Source organism: Pezoporus occidentalis, unplaced genomic scaffold (genome assembly GCF_034315485.1).
Source record: "Pezoporus occidentalis ecotype Australia unplaced genomic scaffold, CSIRO_AGI_Poc_V1 ctg110, whole genome shotgun sequence".
In the NCBI taxonomy this organism is placed as follows: Eukaryota; Metazoa; Chordata; class Aves; order Psittaciformes; family Psittacidae; genus Pezoporus; species Pezoporus occidentalis.
Genome location: NW_026912887.1, coordinates 156,699 through 174,852, shown reverse-complemented (window position 1 = coordinate 174,852; position 18,154 = coordinate 156,699). Strand labels below are relative to the sequence as shown.

At 45.4% G+C, this 18,154-nt stretch overlaps 1 protein-coding gene across 3 annotated transcripts in view; it reads right to left on the bottom strand.

Moving 5' to 3' along the window:
• Nucleotides 1-4,118: 4,118 nt before the first annotated feature.
• Nucleotides 4,119-18,154, bottom strand: part of CALN1 (calneuron 1) — a 134,517-nt gene continuing 120,481 nt past the window's right edge. For all 3 annotated transcript variants that reach the window (XM_062631817.1, XM_062631826.1, XM_062631835.1), the window contains 2 exons: nucleotides 12,065-12,218; nucleotides 4,119-5,701 (listed from right to left, as the gene is read on the bottom strand). In XM_062631817.1, the coding sequence (XP_062487801.1) occupies nucleotides 5,574-5,701; nucleotides 12,065-12,218 (282 nt within the window). In that variant the 3' untranslated portion in view covers nucleotides 4,119-5,573. The remainder of the gene's footprint in view (nucleotides 5,702-12,064; nucleotides 12,219-18,154) is intronic.

Genomic DNA, 18,154 nt, shown 5'->3' with positions numbered 1-18,154 from the left:
ATTCTTTCCTAGTGAAGATGCCAAATTGAGGCAGTTTTCCAGACTTTTGCCTCTGGAGGGGTAGGAGCGGGGTACTCTTCCAATTAAAATGCTGTCAGATTTTCTGTCCATCTTGCTCTTGGTGAAGCTTCGACAGTTCCCAGAGCTACCTAAAACATCCTTCTTCAACTAGAGAAAAGCAAGATCCAGTCCTGATAACAACTGACAACAGGTAGAGATGAAAATGTTGTGAGCCTTTTCTTTTTCTGTATTTAATTCCTGGGGTAGTAATAGATTTTAAGTCATGTCAGGGAAATGTAATTGCACTGTGAGATCACAGTACAGTAAAATAATAGATTGAAACCCAGCAGGTTCTGTACATCTTCATCTGTGGAATGTAAGCATGATTCAGAGCCAAGAAAAAAAAGATACTTCATCAGATCCTCATTTTAAAGAGTTGGTTTTTCTTCTTTCAAATAGTCATCCATAAAACAGAAACTAAATAATTTATTACACGGGTGGATAAAATAGGGAACTTCATTCTTAGTGATCTTAATGTATTCCTCCTACTGCTTCTATCCTCTCAGCTATAAGTAAGTCTGACTTGGGACTGTGCACCTCTTGCTTTTGTGCAATGACAGCCCTTTGGAGCACTGCTTGCTCTGTGCACGTGAGCACAATGGAGGGAGAGTCTTCTTGTACCAAGCACCCTGCAAAGCAGTGTGTCATCTCGGGCAAAGCCAGCACTGGACCTCAGATGGCCATCACAGTCCTCTGGCCATCCCAGGAGATGTTTTGGTCTTCTGCAGAGGCAGAAAGGTGCAGTGTGGGGTTGGTTTGTCAGTAGGTACTTTGCTCATCCAAGTCTGTCAGACTTTAGCCATGCAGAGTAGCATCCTTGGGTATGCTTTCTATCTTGATTTGCTTGCTTGCTATCCTATTTCTTACAGGTAAAGGACCAAAAAAAAAAAAAAACAACCCACTGACTTAGCCCCAGCTTAAAAAGATGATATATATATATTTTCTTTTACAAAATTGCACTGTATGCAGCATATGAGCTCCCAGTAACCACTGAACAGTCTGTATGAAATATATTCAGATCACCAGATGTTACCCAGATACTCAGCTCTAGCTTACCTGGGAGCAGGGGCAGGTAGCTGGGTCTCCTACCACCTCCCACACTTCTGCTTACAGGAGACTCTTGTCCTGTGTCTGCTAACAGTAACTGGTATATTTGTGGGTACTTGTCAAACATGAATATAATTGTTTTCTTTTTGTCAGCTCTCTTTTAACCTACCTGACCTCCAACAGCGTGAGGACCAAATTCTCCCTTACAAAGCCAGTTTTTCCCAGTTGCCCACCCTGTTTAATTCTCTAAATTACTGTTGATGCTGTTTCTAATTATTAGAAATTAGTTCTCAGTGGTAGACTTGTCAAGAGGGTCAGATCCTAATGAAGTCCTTGTGTGGCATAGCCTGTCATGGCCACTGTCACCACCACAATGCATTTGTCTTGTCTGGGAACTGCTCACCTGTGGTTTGCTTCATGGCTGACCCTGTGGTATAGCTTTGGACCTGACAGGTAAGAAATGTTTTTTCAGCAGCTGTTGCTGGAATTCATTTCTCTGTGGACTTCAAAGTATTTCAGCATGCCACATGCCTCTTGTTCCCTCTGTCATCTTCTCCGACAGCGGAAAATCGGGATATGCCTTCAAAGTTAAAGCCAATGGTTATCAATGGTTAAAGCCAACAGCTCTCAGTGATGCCGCCCTGTTCCTTACAGAAGCTGTAACCCAAATCTTTCCCTTTAGAGATCGATCCCTACATGAAGGACCTGCCAAAAGAGTCCTCAACAAGCGCAGCACAGTGTTTACGCTGTGTTGATTTCACTTGCTCCCAAACAAAACCAAAACCTTCCTCAAGCTACAGTCATCACGTCCATCTCTAAGCCTTCCCTGAGCGTGTCTGTTTAATTGCACACACTTTTCTGTGGCTAAGACAACAATCTTTGGGGTGCTTATAATTTGCTAATCCATGAGCTGAAACACCGTCCTGAGCTGCTGTTTGTCCATCCTCAGTGCGGCTGGGAGAGCGTCTGGAATCGCTGTGTGTTGCTCTGACACAGTGGCACACATGTCACGAGCAGCCAGGGTTGCCATAGCAATATCCTTTTCATACTGAATTGCAGTGCTGAAAAGACACTTAAATTCTCATGTAACTGGCAAGAGCATAAGTTTAGTGCTTATTCTGACAGCTCTACCTAGCACTGCTGCAGTCTGGGTATTTTTTAAAGTATGTTAATTAGCACTTAAATAGTTTTGGGGTTTTTTTGAAGGGTGGATGTGGTTTTTTTTTTTTTCATTTCTTTGATTCTTCACCTTCTTCCCCCTAAGCTTCAGGTTCCAATCAAAATTTTCCTGCTCTATTTTTACTTACTGTCTGTAAAAGCAACAAAAAGCCCTTTTTTTGCCTTCTTGTGTAGAGAGGGAAAAAAAGAAGATAAATGGATGTTACATAAATGGAGGTAGGGAGGTAGGTTAGAGATGCAGGTCCAGTGCTGCTGGCTAGGAAGGATAGAAAGGTGTTGGGAGAAATGTTGTAGTGAGAGGAAAGGATGAAATGGCTCGGCCTGATCCATCCTGCATTGCCGCCAGCTACCAGAAGATCCTGACAGATTAAAGAAGAGTTCTCTTCAAGACCCCTTTAGGTGGAGAAAGGCTGCTCTAGGAAGGAAAAGGAGACCTCTGGCAAGACACGGCACTGATTCATAATGGATAAGTTGGGTTCCCTACAGAAAAAGCAAACCCCAACACCCCCCCCCCCCCTCAAATCCTGTACCCAGTAAAATCAGTGGGGAGTTTTGCAATGAACTCTACTGATACCAGGCTATGGCTTTTACCAATATATTAATTATAGATTTGGTTTTACAAATGAAGCTTCAAGGTGAAGAATTACGCTGAAAAATGACTGTATTTACAATGATTTTGGTGGAGCATGCATGTAGAAATTATGGAACCATCCAGAAAGCTCAAAGAAATGCAAACCCTCATCTCCTCCATAAGGTAGCTCTCACAACTGGGAGTCTGCCTGGTGTTAGCTGTCAGATGAGTGATAAAAACATAGAGAGATGCCTGGTCTGTATGTTTTAGCCTGTTTCTGGGCTCAGTGGAGAGGCACCACTCTGCCCTGTGTTTCTGCTGTCACTGAGTAGGGCTGTTTGTTTGTGCACACCTCTCTGCTCCACCTCCATCTGCAGCCTGTGTTCACTCCAGCACAGTCCCAAAGAAAACATAAGTATTGCTCAGTGGCAAGGAACATTTAGACTTTTTCCACTGTGCCACCTTTCCACATGCCCCTGGAACCTAAAAATGTTCTCAAAGCTCATTACCTGCAGAGTCCAGTGCAGTGAGTGCTGGGATTGTGCCTTGAATCCCCAGCAATGCACATCCCACCCTCAGAGCTTGCCTGTGATTTTTCCACTGTTTTGGAGTCTGCTGCTGCCCTATAGCAATCATAAGTATCATCTCCATCTTTTGGGAGATGCAGCCATTTTTTGTGGAATATTTTGCAGCTGACCTCCCTTAGTCACAGCAGAAAAGAAATACAGAAGTTTGTGTTTGTGAAAGGCAGGGAAAAATAACTGCTTTGGAAAAGGCAGATGTCATCTTTGGTGATATGAGGGGAGGCACTAGGAAAATGGCAACCACGTGGAGGTGGGCAATTGAAACACACACCTAAATGCGAAATCCAAAGTGGGTGACATGAGTTTTAAGGGGGTGATGGGAGACAGAACAATGAGGAGCAGATTTTTAAATTAGACTAGTAAAAAGTACAGGTTAAATGTTACCAATCGAACTTGCAATCAAAGAAAGACCTGAAACGAGTCTTTGGGATGGATCCAGGCTTAAGTCAAAGGCTGCTGTGTAGTACGAGGGAAGCTGGTGGTTTGCAGTCCCCTGGGGAGCCATCCTGCCCCTCTTGTGACACAGGAAACAGTCACCTACATTTACAGGAGCAAGATCTTGCTGTTCCTCAGGGTTCTGGGAGCTCACCCAGCCAGCACCATGAAGCCATCACAACTCCAGTGCCCAGGTGCCCCCGTGGACTGCCCCATGAGCACTTCCCATGCCAGCTGGCTGGGAAACCTCTCCCATGAGGACAAGGAAATCAGATCTTTCCTGGGGTGACACACAGGTGTGCAGTTCATCCGAAGGTAAATGCAAGGGTTTGTGACAAGTTTAAAGGGAAAAGTGCTTTCTGCTGTAATCCTGGCTTCAGGCTCGCCCAGTGCTTCTGCTTTCCATGGGACGTGTTATCTCTAGTCTTCATGACTCCATCTTCTCCTTGCTGCTCATTATAATCTCATCCAGGAAAATTAACACTTGCAGGATCTGGAAGTCTGACACAGTATGTAACACATGGTGGTAGGCTCTAGTTTGATTCCTTCTCCTCTTGCTGCGGTCTGCTTTTCAGCTTTGGAACTTGTTCATGGGATGGTGGTGGTGAGATGGCTCCTGGGAGGGACTGGAGCAGCGAGCTGGTCAAAATCACACAATACCATGTAGGTGAAAATATGAACTCTCCATGAGAAGGTGTCTGACATGGAGGTTTCACTGCAGAGTACAACCAGGACATAGGAAATAAAACAAAGAAATTGCACAGGGGAAAAGAAGGGAGGAAAGCTCTTTCTGAGCTTTCCTCGTGATTCCAATCTCAGGTGAGGTTGTTGAAGACCAGTATAGAAGAAAGGCAAAACTTCTGGAAAGCAAATGCTGAATGTGTAGACAGGACCAAATAGAGGGAGTTTTAACTGGTGCTGGTGGTTGCAGAGTCGGTTGGAAGACTTTGCACAAATCTCAGAGATGTGTGAAAACGGGTGATGCTTCTTAAGCCCTGATTCACGGTTGGAGTAAAATGGCAAGGGGACTTGTGCTCCCCCACAGTCTTGTGTCAAAGGTGGCGTTTATGAAGCAAAAATAGAGATTTTGTATGATGCTGGCAAATTCTCCTCTTCTTTTTACTCTGAAAATACTGTACAAGGATGCTCTAGCTCCCCTCTAATGCCATGAACTCAAAGGCATGGTCATAAGGGAAAAACAAGGTGAAGCTGGCGTACATGGAACGAAACAAACAGAACTTGCTTGTGGCAATGCTACGATCAACTTCCTGGGAATGTGGGCCCAGCGGAGAGCTACGTGGAATAGTCAGTCGGCCCCTAGGTTAAAAGACAGCCCTGCTGCAATAAGTCATGAGGCTGTGCCTCCTTAAAACTGCCACACAGGCTGCTGGATGTAAGTCTCTTCCAAGTTACCATTGCTGTTTTGAAGCAATAAGTTGGGACTCCTGTATATTATTTTTTTTTATTGCATTAGGAAACAAAACCTTTAAAGCATTAAGACAGCCCTTTTATGTCCCTGCCAAAAGAATGTAGTTGATTCACAAGACACATTACGCTGCTGGCCTCAGGCTCCTTGTCGAATGGTGCTTTATCTGCCTGCCTCTGTCTCTTTGCCGTGTGAGAGTCGGTTCAGGGGGAGCTCACCCGGTGGCATGCGCATGCATGGTCAGTTTGGTTCACAGTGTCATGGTGAGAGGCTACTCCATGCCGCTCCGCAGGATCTGGTTGGCCGCGATCAGCATCACGCTTATAATAAAGGCCATGGCAAACGCGCAGATAAGGCTCTTCCGTACACAGGTCTGTCTGTTCTGCTTCTGGGCGTGCACTGCAAGAGAAGACATGGGAAAGATGAGCTTTTGGGCCAAGGTAATGGTTTTGCTTTCCACCAGGATCAGCTGAGCACAGAAATCCTCCTTTGCCTCTGATTATTACCTTGGCAGAACCCTCTAGTCCACACCCCAGAGGTCCCCTGCACCAGCCAAGTCTTACCTCTCCCTCCTGGGGCATTTCCAAATAAACCACGTTACCTTTCATTACTTCCAAACCAACTTCCCTAATAGACCACCCTCTCATACTGCAGGAAGTCCTTTCTCTCTCAGCTGGGTCTGAATTTCTTCTAGGCGTGTCTTGGTTTCTCTGTGTATTTCTTTTAAAGCTCTTTATGAAGTTTTCGCTAGAGTTCTTTAATGTGAAACATTGGTCTGCTGTGAATCCCTTAGTCTCATCCAGGGCAACTGGGAATGAGCAGAGATTCAAGATTTGCTCCCCAGCAATACTTATAAAAGACAGTGTGAGTATGCACAGTATGTTAGTCATTTTTCCCAACTGTCTTCCTGTTTTCTGTGCCTAAGCAAATTCAGACTTATTAATAATCTTTTCAGATGAATACTTGCAGAATAATTGCCAAAAGAGGTGAGCATAATTCGCAGCAGTTAAAATGAGACAGTTGGGATTTTTAGCATTTGAAGGATTCATGCTGTGACTCGCTAAAGCCAGTTCTGAGCTCTGTGTTAGCCTCCCTACCTATGAATATCAGAACAATATGTGGTATGGGAGTAATGTGAATATTAATCTGTTTGAAAACACTTTGCAGGTCCCGGAGATAATCACAGAGGATCCTCATATATGGGATGGATAGTGATGCACTGCCACTACGGGCAGTAACACATGGTCGTGTTTGTGCCTGCAAAGGGATGTGTACCCGTTGTGTTCTTCTTACGTATGTACTTGTGACGGTGGGAGACTTTCAGGTGACTGGCAACAAGCTCAGAATTGTGATACGCCTCCAGGGCCCGTGTTTAGAAAAGTATAGGAGAATGCTTTTAGAATATATGGGAAAGAAAACTTTTTCCTGATCCAGGCTTAAACCTCGTTGCGCAGAGAGCAGAGAGCACTGGATGCTGCGGTTTGAACGCTTGCTTCATCCCCCACCACCTCCTCTGGCCAGGATTTAGCAGTGCCTATGTCCAAATCCCGGCTCCCATGTGGTTCCCAGCATCAGCTCAGCACCAGAGGCACAAGAATCCCTTGTTAGGCAGCACTTTGAGTCAAGCTGCCCAAGGCACTACCAGTGCTCCATGAGACTTGCTGTATTCTGTGCAGACAATGAAATCCCTCTTACAGCAGCTCTCTTAAATTACTTGCTTTCTGCTTGCCTTGCTCTATTCCTTGATTCCTTTGCTTGCTTTCATAATGCGCTCAGAATCCATACTGTGGTTCCTTGGCTTTGTGCGGGATGCTCCGGCATGTTGAAAAGCTTGTTAAATCACAGCTTTAGTTATTTCTTTCTTTACTTTTCTATTATTATTTCTGTACCTTGAAATCACTCCCAGCCAGCAGAAAGAAACAGTGACACAAGCCATCACAGTCAGCACTGACATTCAGTATGGGGCTCTGGTGCTGATCATGGTGACTGAGAGCAGCAGTTAAAGAGTGGCCAAGGCTTTTTGTGATGGCAACTCTCCAAAGGGAAAGAGTAAAGCATGTTCAGTGCTTCTTGCAGAAGCATTCCCTACTTCAACAATTTCTTCAGGCTGTTGTTATAGCATCAAGTAAAAATAGAGCTTTAAGGCAGCAGGATCCAGGTAAATCATCATTATTGTTCTTTACTGACTGAAGGTACACCAAATAGTCAAATAACCTACCAAATAACTCCAGAGGAAAGGGGAAGGGTCTGTGCTGAAATGTAGAGGTGTTGCAAACCCAGAGAGACTGGTTGTTGCTGGCTGGGGCTCAGTAGGAATTACTCCAGGAAGATGATGAGTATTACAGTTCCTCTGCCTTCTAGCAATCCATAGGGAGACAAAGAAGCTGAAATTACTGACTTTCTTTACTGTGAACACAAGTACATGCTGCTTTGTGAATTGTCCTCTTAAATATGAAGAACCACTTGCCCTTCCTGCTAACTGGTGAGATTTTGCCCTCACTTCTCTCCTTTCTCCACATTCACAGATCCTTTGTGCTTTTCCCAGCTCATTTCCATAGCTGGCACTCCTGGATGCTCAATCTCTTTTGCATTTGGTTGCCAGCAGGAGTTTTTAATACCCATGGGACACGGCGGGGTTTGAACATGAGCTGGTCCCTTAAATATGGTCAGAGCCTGAAGCTCCTCTGGAGATGTCCTGGCCCCTTCTTAGCAGGGAGAGCACCTCACAGACTCATGTAAATGAGATCTCAAGAAGCAAAGGCAAATTGAGGCTGGGACATCCTTCATCTTCTCAAAATGCAAGGGACAGGCTGGCGAGGAGGTCACCATGGTGTCACTAGTGGCAGAGCTACCATCACTTTAACTTAGAATCATAGAATCATTGGGCTGGAAAGGACCTTAAGATCATCACGTTCTAACCCCCCTGCCATGGGCAGGGACACCTCCCACTAAACCATGCCACGCAAGGCTTCGTCCAACCTGGCCTTGAACACCGCCAGGGATGGAGCGTTCACAACCTCCCTGGGCAACCCATTCCAGTGCCTCACCACCCTTACAGGAAAGAATTTCCTCCTTATATCCAACCTAAACTTCCCCTGTTTAAGTTTTAACCCATTACCCCTTGTCCTGTCACTACAACTTCACTATAACTTCTTCACCAGGACATGAGGTTAAAGGGTCCATTCCATTTCAGGGCGCACCAGTCCACTGACTGTGGCTGCTGTGCTGGTCACGATGCCCATGATGGGTTTGAGATGGTCAAGGGTAAGCACCAAGAGCTTTCTTACCTGCAGAAAAAGGCTTGCTAACATGAGCAGCTACAGTGTATTTATAGTGGCTTCTGTCATAACCCTGCCAAAGGTGAGTGATATTTGCTCTCTCTGGCTGTTGGGAGTTATTTTCATTTTAAGAGGGCAGTTTTTCATTCCCAAGCCTTTAGCTGAGAAGTGGATGCTCCCAGTGCTTGTTTGTGAGGAGCAGGGAGGGGAGCTGTGCCAGCAGCTCTTGTACATCCAGTTAATCTGAGTGTCAGGGCTAAGGATGAAATACCCATGGCAGACAGCATGGGTCACTGTAACCAGCCGGCACTCCTGATTGCCACCAGCTTGATGTCATGAGTGTTTGGATAAAGGGAACTGCCAGGCAGATTATTTTTGTACTAGGATTTCTGGTTGTACAAGGTCGCTGCAAACCCATGTCCTTTTCTTGTGTCTCTTCTTATAAAAACATACACTCTTCTTGGCTCTCAACTTCATTCTCCTGCCCTTTCCAACCCAAACCATTCTATGATTCTATGATCTATAGGAGGAAAGGTTGTAATTTAAGCCTAGACTTGATGTCTTGAAAATGACTCTAATGTTTAGAATGAAGTGAACAAAATCCTGCCCTTGCCCCTGACCATAATATAAATACTGTATTTTGGTTAAAGTGTGTGTGTGGTTGTGTATGTATGAGTGTGGGAGAGAGATGTAAGGTTATATCATCCATGCTGATAAAGGAGTGACATTATATAGTTGTAAAGACCTTATGACAAGAAGCCAAAATGGCAAATTTGTGAGAATTACAGCAATCTGCTCATGCAGGGCTGAGCCAGCTTAACCCCAGTTGTGGAGGAGGGAGGAATATCTCTGTCCACAGGACAGAGAAGGGTTTGGGGGCTTCTCTTTGATGGCAAGAACATACCCAGAGGTGACAGTGAGTGGAGATCCCCCATTTCAGCACGGTACTACTGCTCAGTCTCTTCACTTAGGAGTCATTCCCAAATCTCAGTGAAAACCATCGGGGCTCATCCTGGCTTCATTCCTACCCATAGTTAAAGGTGTTTCAGTGAGATGTGTGAAATGTAGATTAAATATAGATGTGAGCCTTTAAACTGGTCCCTTTAGGCTACCTTTAGAATTGAAAGAAATAGGTGCTCTTTAAGGTGCAATTCATCTTACCCCAAGGTAACACCTAAAATAAGCTTGAGGAATTATACCCAAAAAGCATCTTTTTCACTCCACTAATTAAGAAGTGAGTAAAAGGTGACTGCCTTACATGGAGACAGTTCTATACAGCCATTTAAAGCTAGACTGAGATGCTGTTCATCCTTCATGACAGCTCTCCCTTGGTACCATTGATTTATGCCATGAGGCCCTATAATTTCTGCTTTTGAGCCCTATGGGGATCTTAGTGCTTGGGAAACGGGAGCGCTCAAGGCACAAGTATGTCATTCAGGTAATGGCATGTCCAGCCTGGAGACCTGCAGGGACAGAACCTGCTCTCAGCCTGCCTTTCCTGGGAGAAATGCTCATGTCAGAGCTGCCATGGACCAGAACTGTCCCCCTTCTTCTGGAATCTGAAGCAAAACTTTGCATCTTTGTTGGCAGTGTTCAGCTGATCTTTATTCTCTGGTGGATTTGTGCGTGTGTGTGTGTGTATTTCTAACATCTAAAAAAAGGGTCTGTTTTGCTTCTAGGTTCTGCCTAGCACCAGCAATGCCAACATCCCACGAGAAAAGCTGTTCTTGCTGTACTTTTGGAAGCTGGGACTTCCAGAATGAGATTCTGAGCATTTAGGGTTTTGGACCCATTTTTTCTTTTGTGACTGGAATAATAGTTCACCCAAGTAGTGAAGCTGAAAGAAGCCTGCATGTCTCTTGCTGTGGTGACAGCTGGCTCATGCCTCCTCTGAATCAGGAGGTCAGTGAGGACTAGCAACTCCATTTATGTAAGTAAAGCCTCTCTTCCTCCCTGCTGCTCTCCAGGAGGAGCAAAAACCCAGTGCTGCTTGGCTGGATTTGAAGAGCAATGCTTCTTGCTTCCCTCCTGCAGGCTTTTTAACATTCAGCTCTGCTCTTCTACCTCTTTTCTGCAGTATTTAGCAGAGGGTGAGTGTACTGGCTAGAGCTGCTGAATCCCATTGATCAGCCAAGCTAAGAATTGCACTGTTTATCCTTTGTTTGAACAACGCTTCAGTGTCTCTGCCTTCTGCCCTTTCAGAGGCTGTTTGATCCCTCAGAGTATCAGCATTTCTCCTGAAATGGCCTATGCAAAGTGGCATTGCTGTGGGTGGGAAAGCACAGAAGCTGTCCCAGGGCAATGTGCAGAAACCCTGAAGTTCTCTGTTAAGGATCTCCTTGGACTTTCCACAGAATCCCAGCCTGGTTTGGGTTAGAAGAGACCTTAAAGCTCATCCAGTTCCAACCCCCTGCCATGGGCAGGGACACTTTCCACTAGAGCAGGTTGCTCCAAGCCCCTTCCAACCTGGCTTTGAACACTGGTAAGGATGGGACATGCACCCCTGATCTTCCTGAGACTTCCCTTCTTGAGGCTCAATAAAGCCAAATCCTTTACATTTTTTTCCACATCAAGTTCTCCAACCCAATCATAGAATGGTTTGGGTTGGAAGGGGCAACTTGAGATGATTTAGTATGTTTGCTGATTTAGATGATTTTGTATGTTTAGTTGATCAAACCAGCAAGTATTTGGAGCAGCACAAATTCCTCTGGCCAAGTAAATGCTTCTTCTGAAGTGGCTGAAAATAGGAGAGGTACTTGCCAGTGTTGACTCCATTCAGAGTGCAAAACCCACTGTAAAAGTTGAGGCTCTGTTTGATCACAGTTGCTGATTACTTGGTGGTCTTGTTGCAGTGCTGAGAGGATGCTGTGTAAAGCTACAGCAGTCAAAGCAAACATCTTCCTTTCTCTAGCTACTCCTGAGGATTGCTTAGACCTTGATCTTGCAGACACTCTCAGATGGGTTGAGATGAGCTGTCCTGGGGTGTACCTGTGTAGCCTGCATATATTGCATATATATGTAGCCTGAATATTGCATATTCCCTGGGACCCCAGAGCAGACCTTTCTGTTTATGGGAAGACAACAGAAAACTGGTGGAGCCTAACTCAGCTTGCTAGGGCAGGACCCAGTGCCAATAAGGTCTTCCAATGATGGGATGAGATATGTGTATTTCTGTAGGGAAATTCAGTCTATCTTAGATACTCAGCTCAGCATGGGCTGCACATCCTTCTGCCTGAATCCCATCAGAGGGAGCCATAAGGCACCCACTAGTTCATCCTCCTGCCTGAAACAGGATCAGGTTTATTTAGACCACATGGAAGAAGGCTAATGGCAACTCTTGAGTTCTGTGTCATTGCTACTTACTCTAAAGTAACTCCATGCTAACTCCATGCATCCTTGCCCATTGCATGTCACAGATCTGAGTGAGCTTTACAGGTGAAGCAGAAAGAGAATTGTACAGAAACACAGAAACTTTCCTTCTCACCTTCAAACTCTGTTTGACAGTTGCCAGAGTTTTCATTTAAACTCTCCTCTTCATTGATAATGATGTTCTCAATGTCCTTCATCGTTAAGTGGTCCCGGAAGGCGTGGTAGAGGATGTGTTTCAGCTCTTCCAGTGTTATCCTCTGCATGTCAAACTGTGGGAAGAACAGAGTTAGACTCAGCCACTGCAGGGCTGGTACTTGGAGGAAGAGGCATGTGGGCTTGTTGCAGCTCCCTCTCATAGGTTTTTTCCAACCTCATTTCAACACCTCAATATAACTTTGCAAATTTTGCTCTTTTGGGTTCATTTAACACTAACAGTGTGAATGTTGGAAATGGATGTTGCCACAGCTCTTGCCAGCTTACTTCATGTTGGTAGAGCAGAAGAGAAACAGAGCCCTATGCCAGGACTGGTTTTCCAGGGTGGAGGTGCAGCAATCTGGTATCAGTCCTGACCATCCCAACAGAGATAAAACCCTGAGACATTCCCCTAATAGCTCTTACACCTTGCCATGAGACACAACCTTGTCTCTGCCCCTTTTTTTACCTTCTAACTCTCCAATTGGGCCTCTGTGGTAAGCACAAGCAGAAAACATTTCCGTCTTAGCTGCAGATCATGTAGATAAATGTTATTCTTACACACACCAGATATTTAAACCAGGTGGTTTCTGTAGAATAGATAGAAATGAGCGTTTTTGCAGCAGAGGAACTTTACACATGTGTAACGGTTGTGGTATTAATATCTGCCAAGGTACGGAAGAGAAGACATTGGCTGACTTGCAGCACCAGGTGAGGATATGAGTCTCCCTGAGCCTCCAGTGCAGTCAGTAAAGAAGGGTGGTAACGCTTCAAGTCACCCACTGTGCAGCAGATGATCCTCCTCTAAACAGCACCTTAAACTCTCCCAAACCACAGGCTTGCCTGCAGCAAACAGTGAGCATCAGGACCTGTACGCCCTTCAAGAAACCCCAAAAGGCCAAACACCTCTGGCTTAATGCTGCCGTGAAGGAAAGGTGACACAAGCTTGTGCCCACTTCTGCAGCCAAGAGCATAAGGTCAGATTGCACAGCCAGCATTCTGGAAATAGTGCAGCAAGAAGTTCCCACTCCTTTCCCCTCCAGCCTGATGAGGACAGGACAGACCTTATCAGTTCTGAGATGCCTGGCGTGTAATCTAAGAGTGTCTTCCCTCACCACTGCTGCACATTGCATAGAGGCAAAAACATTAATCCTCAAAGTGGTTACCTAGGAAAACTAAGTGCACCTTGATTAAATCTGGACCCTAAAATATTTATGTGTATGTGTGTGCACAGGCAGACTTGCACATTTATATTGTTCCATTTGTAGCACTGATTTCTATGGTTCTATTTGTTTATCATCTCCAACATTCAAAAACCTGGTGCAGAAAATGCGTGGAAAAGTGGATGGCAGGGGCAAAAGACACAATTCCTCTCTTTGCCCCAAATGAGTTCTCTGAAAAGCAAGCCTGGTGGGTTTGATGGTTTTGCTCCTGTCCCTGTTCCTCAGGGGTTCAGTGTTCACACTGCCCAGCTAAAAATAGCGAGCGCACAATTGTCACCAGTGGCTCCTTGTTGCACAGTTCAAAGCTGGATTGCAAATCCCTGGTATTTAGTCACAGATTTCCAGCCTGCTTTGTTGTGCATGAGGAAATCTCAGCACCTGTATTCTGCTTGCTTTAATGCTAAAAGAGCAAGTAAAAATCAAGCAGCTGTGTACTTCTCAACCTGTATCATTATGTAAAGCATTTCTCTTGGCAGCTAGAGGTGTGGAAATGGGAGTTAATGCATATAGTTGCCTCACAGTGGTGTTGGAAGGCGTTGTTAGTGGAGGTTTGCAAAGTGCCTTGAGGCTGCCCAGGGTTTACATCCTTCCAGGTCTGCTTCCTGCAGTATTGATTGCACACTGGCACTTTTATGGAGGTAAAAGCAATGGTGCCTCATCAACCACCTATCCTGCACTTTGTTGGTGTCTTTGCCTTGGAGAAACTCAAACCTGAACTTGAGCCCCAGCATCTTCCTGACTCCATCCATATGCCAAACCCATAATTTCATCCTAGAGGTTACATCATAGCAACAGAAGCAGCCTGTCTGCATGTAGTTACCCCACCCCAATCTCATCAGTGTGTGACGTTCAACCTGCATTGGGGTTTACTTCTTGTTCTTGGCTCAGGGGCAGTTCTCTGAGGCCAATACAAACTTTTATTGCTGTAGTTTATGAGTTTGCTTTCTCCCCTTTCAGGGAACAGTCCTTCTAGAAGCTGTTCAAAACCTGTGTTCACCCATCACCAGGTGGATGTTCACCCCGTGAATGCTTCACAGCCCAGAGCACTGTCCCCTAGACCTGCTCTTTACTTGCACTCCTTTTAGAGGATAGCTGCAGGGATGTGTGGGCCTCCTTGACTTAATTAGAAGTGCTCACAGACTTTACATGGGCAGTGATCTGAGGACAAGAGACCTCCGATATGCTGTATGCATCCTGTCCTTATGTAGAGTAAAAGACAGTTGACTTCTTCAGTATCTGCCTCCCCATGTCCCTAGATGACTGTGTTGGAAGAACAACATCTCCAAATCAGCTTCCTCCTCCTTTGTGCCAGCCTCCAGAGCTACAGGTGTGAAAACTCACCTCGGTACATACCACTGCCAATGCTGACATATGCTGCTACTTTCCTCTCCCTCTCAGAAGTCTTTTCTAGTCTCCCTCTATACCAGCATTGACACTAAGAGGCTTTTTCAGAGTCTTCTGTGATGCTGCTTGTTGCTTTGCTTCAAGCTATCCGGATTACAAACACAACCATGCTTATTGTCTGATCTTAACAATGTGGGAACAGTAATGACTTGTGGGGGTTTGGGTTTTCCTGCACCAGTTAATCTACCTAGTGGGAAATAATTGTTCTCTTGACAAATATGCATTTGCTGCTGCATCTCCAACTTTTGCTTTTAAGCTTTATGCTAATATAGGGAGAAATTACTGGATTATAGTTCCATTGTAATTTTGCCTTTTAGGAAGAGGAACCATCTCAGATGAGGCTCAAAATCACCTTTGCTGGCTCATCCACTAAGTGCTTGGCCTGTTGACAAGCACATGGTCATTGCTCCTGCTTTGCTCTATGCTCTAGTATTTTCACACAGGGTTCATGTCCTCTGTTAGATATGTACCAGCACAGGAGTGTGTTCAGAATGGGCTCCAGCTCTGTGCAGCCAGTGACAAGACTTTGCTTTGGGCTTGGGCCCTCAGGTAGTTTCTGCTATTATCATTGCTCCCCAGTCTGACAGTTTCCCTGATTCACTTTTCAATTACATTGGCTTTTTATTGCTGTGATGACAGTAACCTGGGAGCAACTCTTCACATTTATTGGCTCCATCGAGAGCAAAACTGGGACAGTTGCAAGCTTAAAACTTTCTATAGGATTTACAATTAGAAGAAATCAATGATGCTACTTCTGAAGCAGTGCTCCTGCAATACGTTGTAAGCAGTGATAAAGAAACAAAGTGTGCCTAATGCTGACACTCAAATGCCCCAGGTGATGCAGTGAGTGTCCTGAATGAAAACCCGTACTGGTACAGGTATGTTTGGTTCTATGGAGAGCACCAGGAACTGTCCACTGCAGTTTCTGTGGGCCTCAGTAACTGTCTCCACCAGAAATATCTCCTGGAGTTGGAGGATGTTGTCCCAGGAGGTATCTGGAAGGGAAAGTGGACCTGATCTGATCCAGCCTGGAGTTAAATTTCCTGCTTGGAATGAAAGCAAAGTTGCAGAATCACAGAATAACAGAATCGTTGGGGTTGGAAGTGACCTCTGGAGATCATCCAGTCCAACCCCCTGCCAAGGCAGGGACACCTTGAGCAGGTCACACAGGAACATGTCCAGGCAGGTTTGAACGTCTCCAGAGAGGGAGACCCAACAGCCCTCCTGGGCACCCTGCTCCAGTGCTCTGCCACCCCCAACAGGAGGAAGCTCTTCCTCATATTCTATGAGTCTATGATTCTGTGTTGAGGTGAAACTTCTTGTGGTTCAGCTTATGGCCACTGCTCCTCATCCTGTCACTGGGCACCACTGAAGAGTCTGACACCATCCTCCTGGCATCTGCCTTTGAGGTACTGATCTGCATTGATGGGATCCCCTCTCAGTCTGCTCTTCTCCAGACTAACCAGGCCCAGCTCCTGCAATCTCTCCTCATAAAGGAGATGCTCCAGACCCCCAGTCATCCTTGTGGTCCTTCTTCAGTCTCCCTATCCCCAGTTTCCAAAACCTGCAGCATAATGACAGCTGCCATGCTTGCAGAGCACTAATTTCACTCCCAGCAGCTTCTTCAGATACTTCTGTGTCCTACCTGGCATGCTCTTCTTCTGCTCTATGCAAAGAAATGACCTTATGGGAAGAGCTTGATTCTTTGAAGAGTTAAATGCTGAAATATTATGTATGATAATTTCCTTTAATATCAGCTCTGCTTTTAAAAACAGAGTGGGAGGCTCCTCTCTTGAATCCTAAGTTGGCCTCACTGCTGTGCAGATGGGGTGATGCCAGGCTGGGACCCTGCAGCAAAGTGAGTGGGGTGACCCTGGTGACCTGTAAATCTTTGAAGCCACATGGTAAAAATGCTCTCCTCAACAAGAGGCAGGACTGGCTCCTCTGGCAGTGATGGGTTTAGCCAGGAGAGCCCTTGGATGCTTATTTTTTCTCAGTTTATTTGGCACAATTTCCCATGTAAGCCATCTGAAAAGGTTATCTTGGGCTGTTGAAGGCTCCAAATGGAGACTGAGACAGCAGCATGAGAGCAGGCTTGTGCCTGGTGCTTTTGAAAATCAGGTCTGCAAAAACAAAAGCTTCTAGAATCAGTGAATCATTTAGGTTGGAAAGATCACCGAGCCCAACCACTGACCTAACACTGCCAATTCCATTGCTAAACCATGTCCCTAAGCACCACACCTACATTTCATAGATTTCTAGTGTGGAGCAGCCCTTGATAATCTCTGAATGATGAGATACACTTTTGTTTTGCTCTTAGACCTATTGCATGTCAGCCCTGTGCCTGAAATACCTGCAAGGCAATTGCAGCCTGGCTCTGCCACAACAGGGAACATGGCCCAGAAAACCACTGGGACTAACTCTTTGCAGAGCAGCTGGGCTTCGTGCTGTGCTAACCACAGGCACGTTGTTCCTGAGCACAGGCTCTGAGCACAGGCAGCTCTGCGAGTGCTCACAGCAGAATGTGCAGCTGGTCTTTGAGCCAGGCAGGCTTTGAGCTCAGAAACTACTGCTCTGGGACTCTTCCAGAGGACCAATGCTGCACGTTCCCTATGTATTAAAGTGCACAACCCCACTGTGCTCCACGTGGAATCGAACACATTCCCGTCTCTGCCCGGGGGCTGGATGAATGGCCGTTTTGTACTGAATGTACCTCCCAGATAAGCTCAGCCATGGAAATATTGTAACGAGAAGAAAACAGCATATGCTGGAGGAGGCAGGAGCCTGGAGGGCCAGGGAGGCAATGCAGAGAGGCAGCGAGCTCCCGCAGGTGAAGTTGTGTTTGCAGATGGGATCTGCTGTGCTGTGAAGGCTGAAGGACTCACTACTCCAGCACACAACCCCCCCCCCCCCCCGGTAAAAGCTCCTGGATGAGATTTTAGATGTATTTATATACATATATAATACATATTGTCTTATTGCATATCTATTATAAAATGTAAAGTACAAAATGTAAAATAAATTATATATATATAATTTATTATATATATATATAAAATTTATATATATATACACACACGTGTGTATATGTATATAAAAAATGTGGGACCATCTGAAATATTTTCCAAATGTCCAGACATACACCCCCTCCAAATCTGAGGGTTTCCCATTATATCTAACATGCCACTAAAGGGAGAACAATTTCTTTATATCTAACATGCCACTAAAGGGAGAACTTTTGTCACCCCAAGACCTGAAGCAACTCTCATGATTCCCCCTGGGATAGAGGGACAAAGCACTTCACAACCTGTAACACGCTGCTGGTTTTAAAGCAGCAACATTTTGTGTTCCCCCAAATCATGACTACGTTACAGCAAAGCTGATTT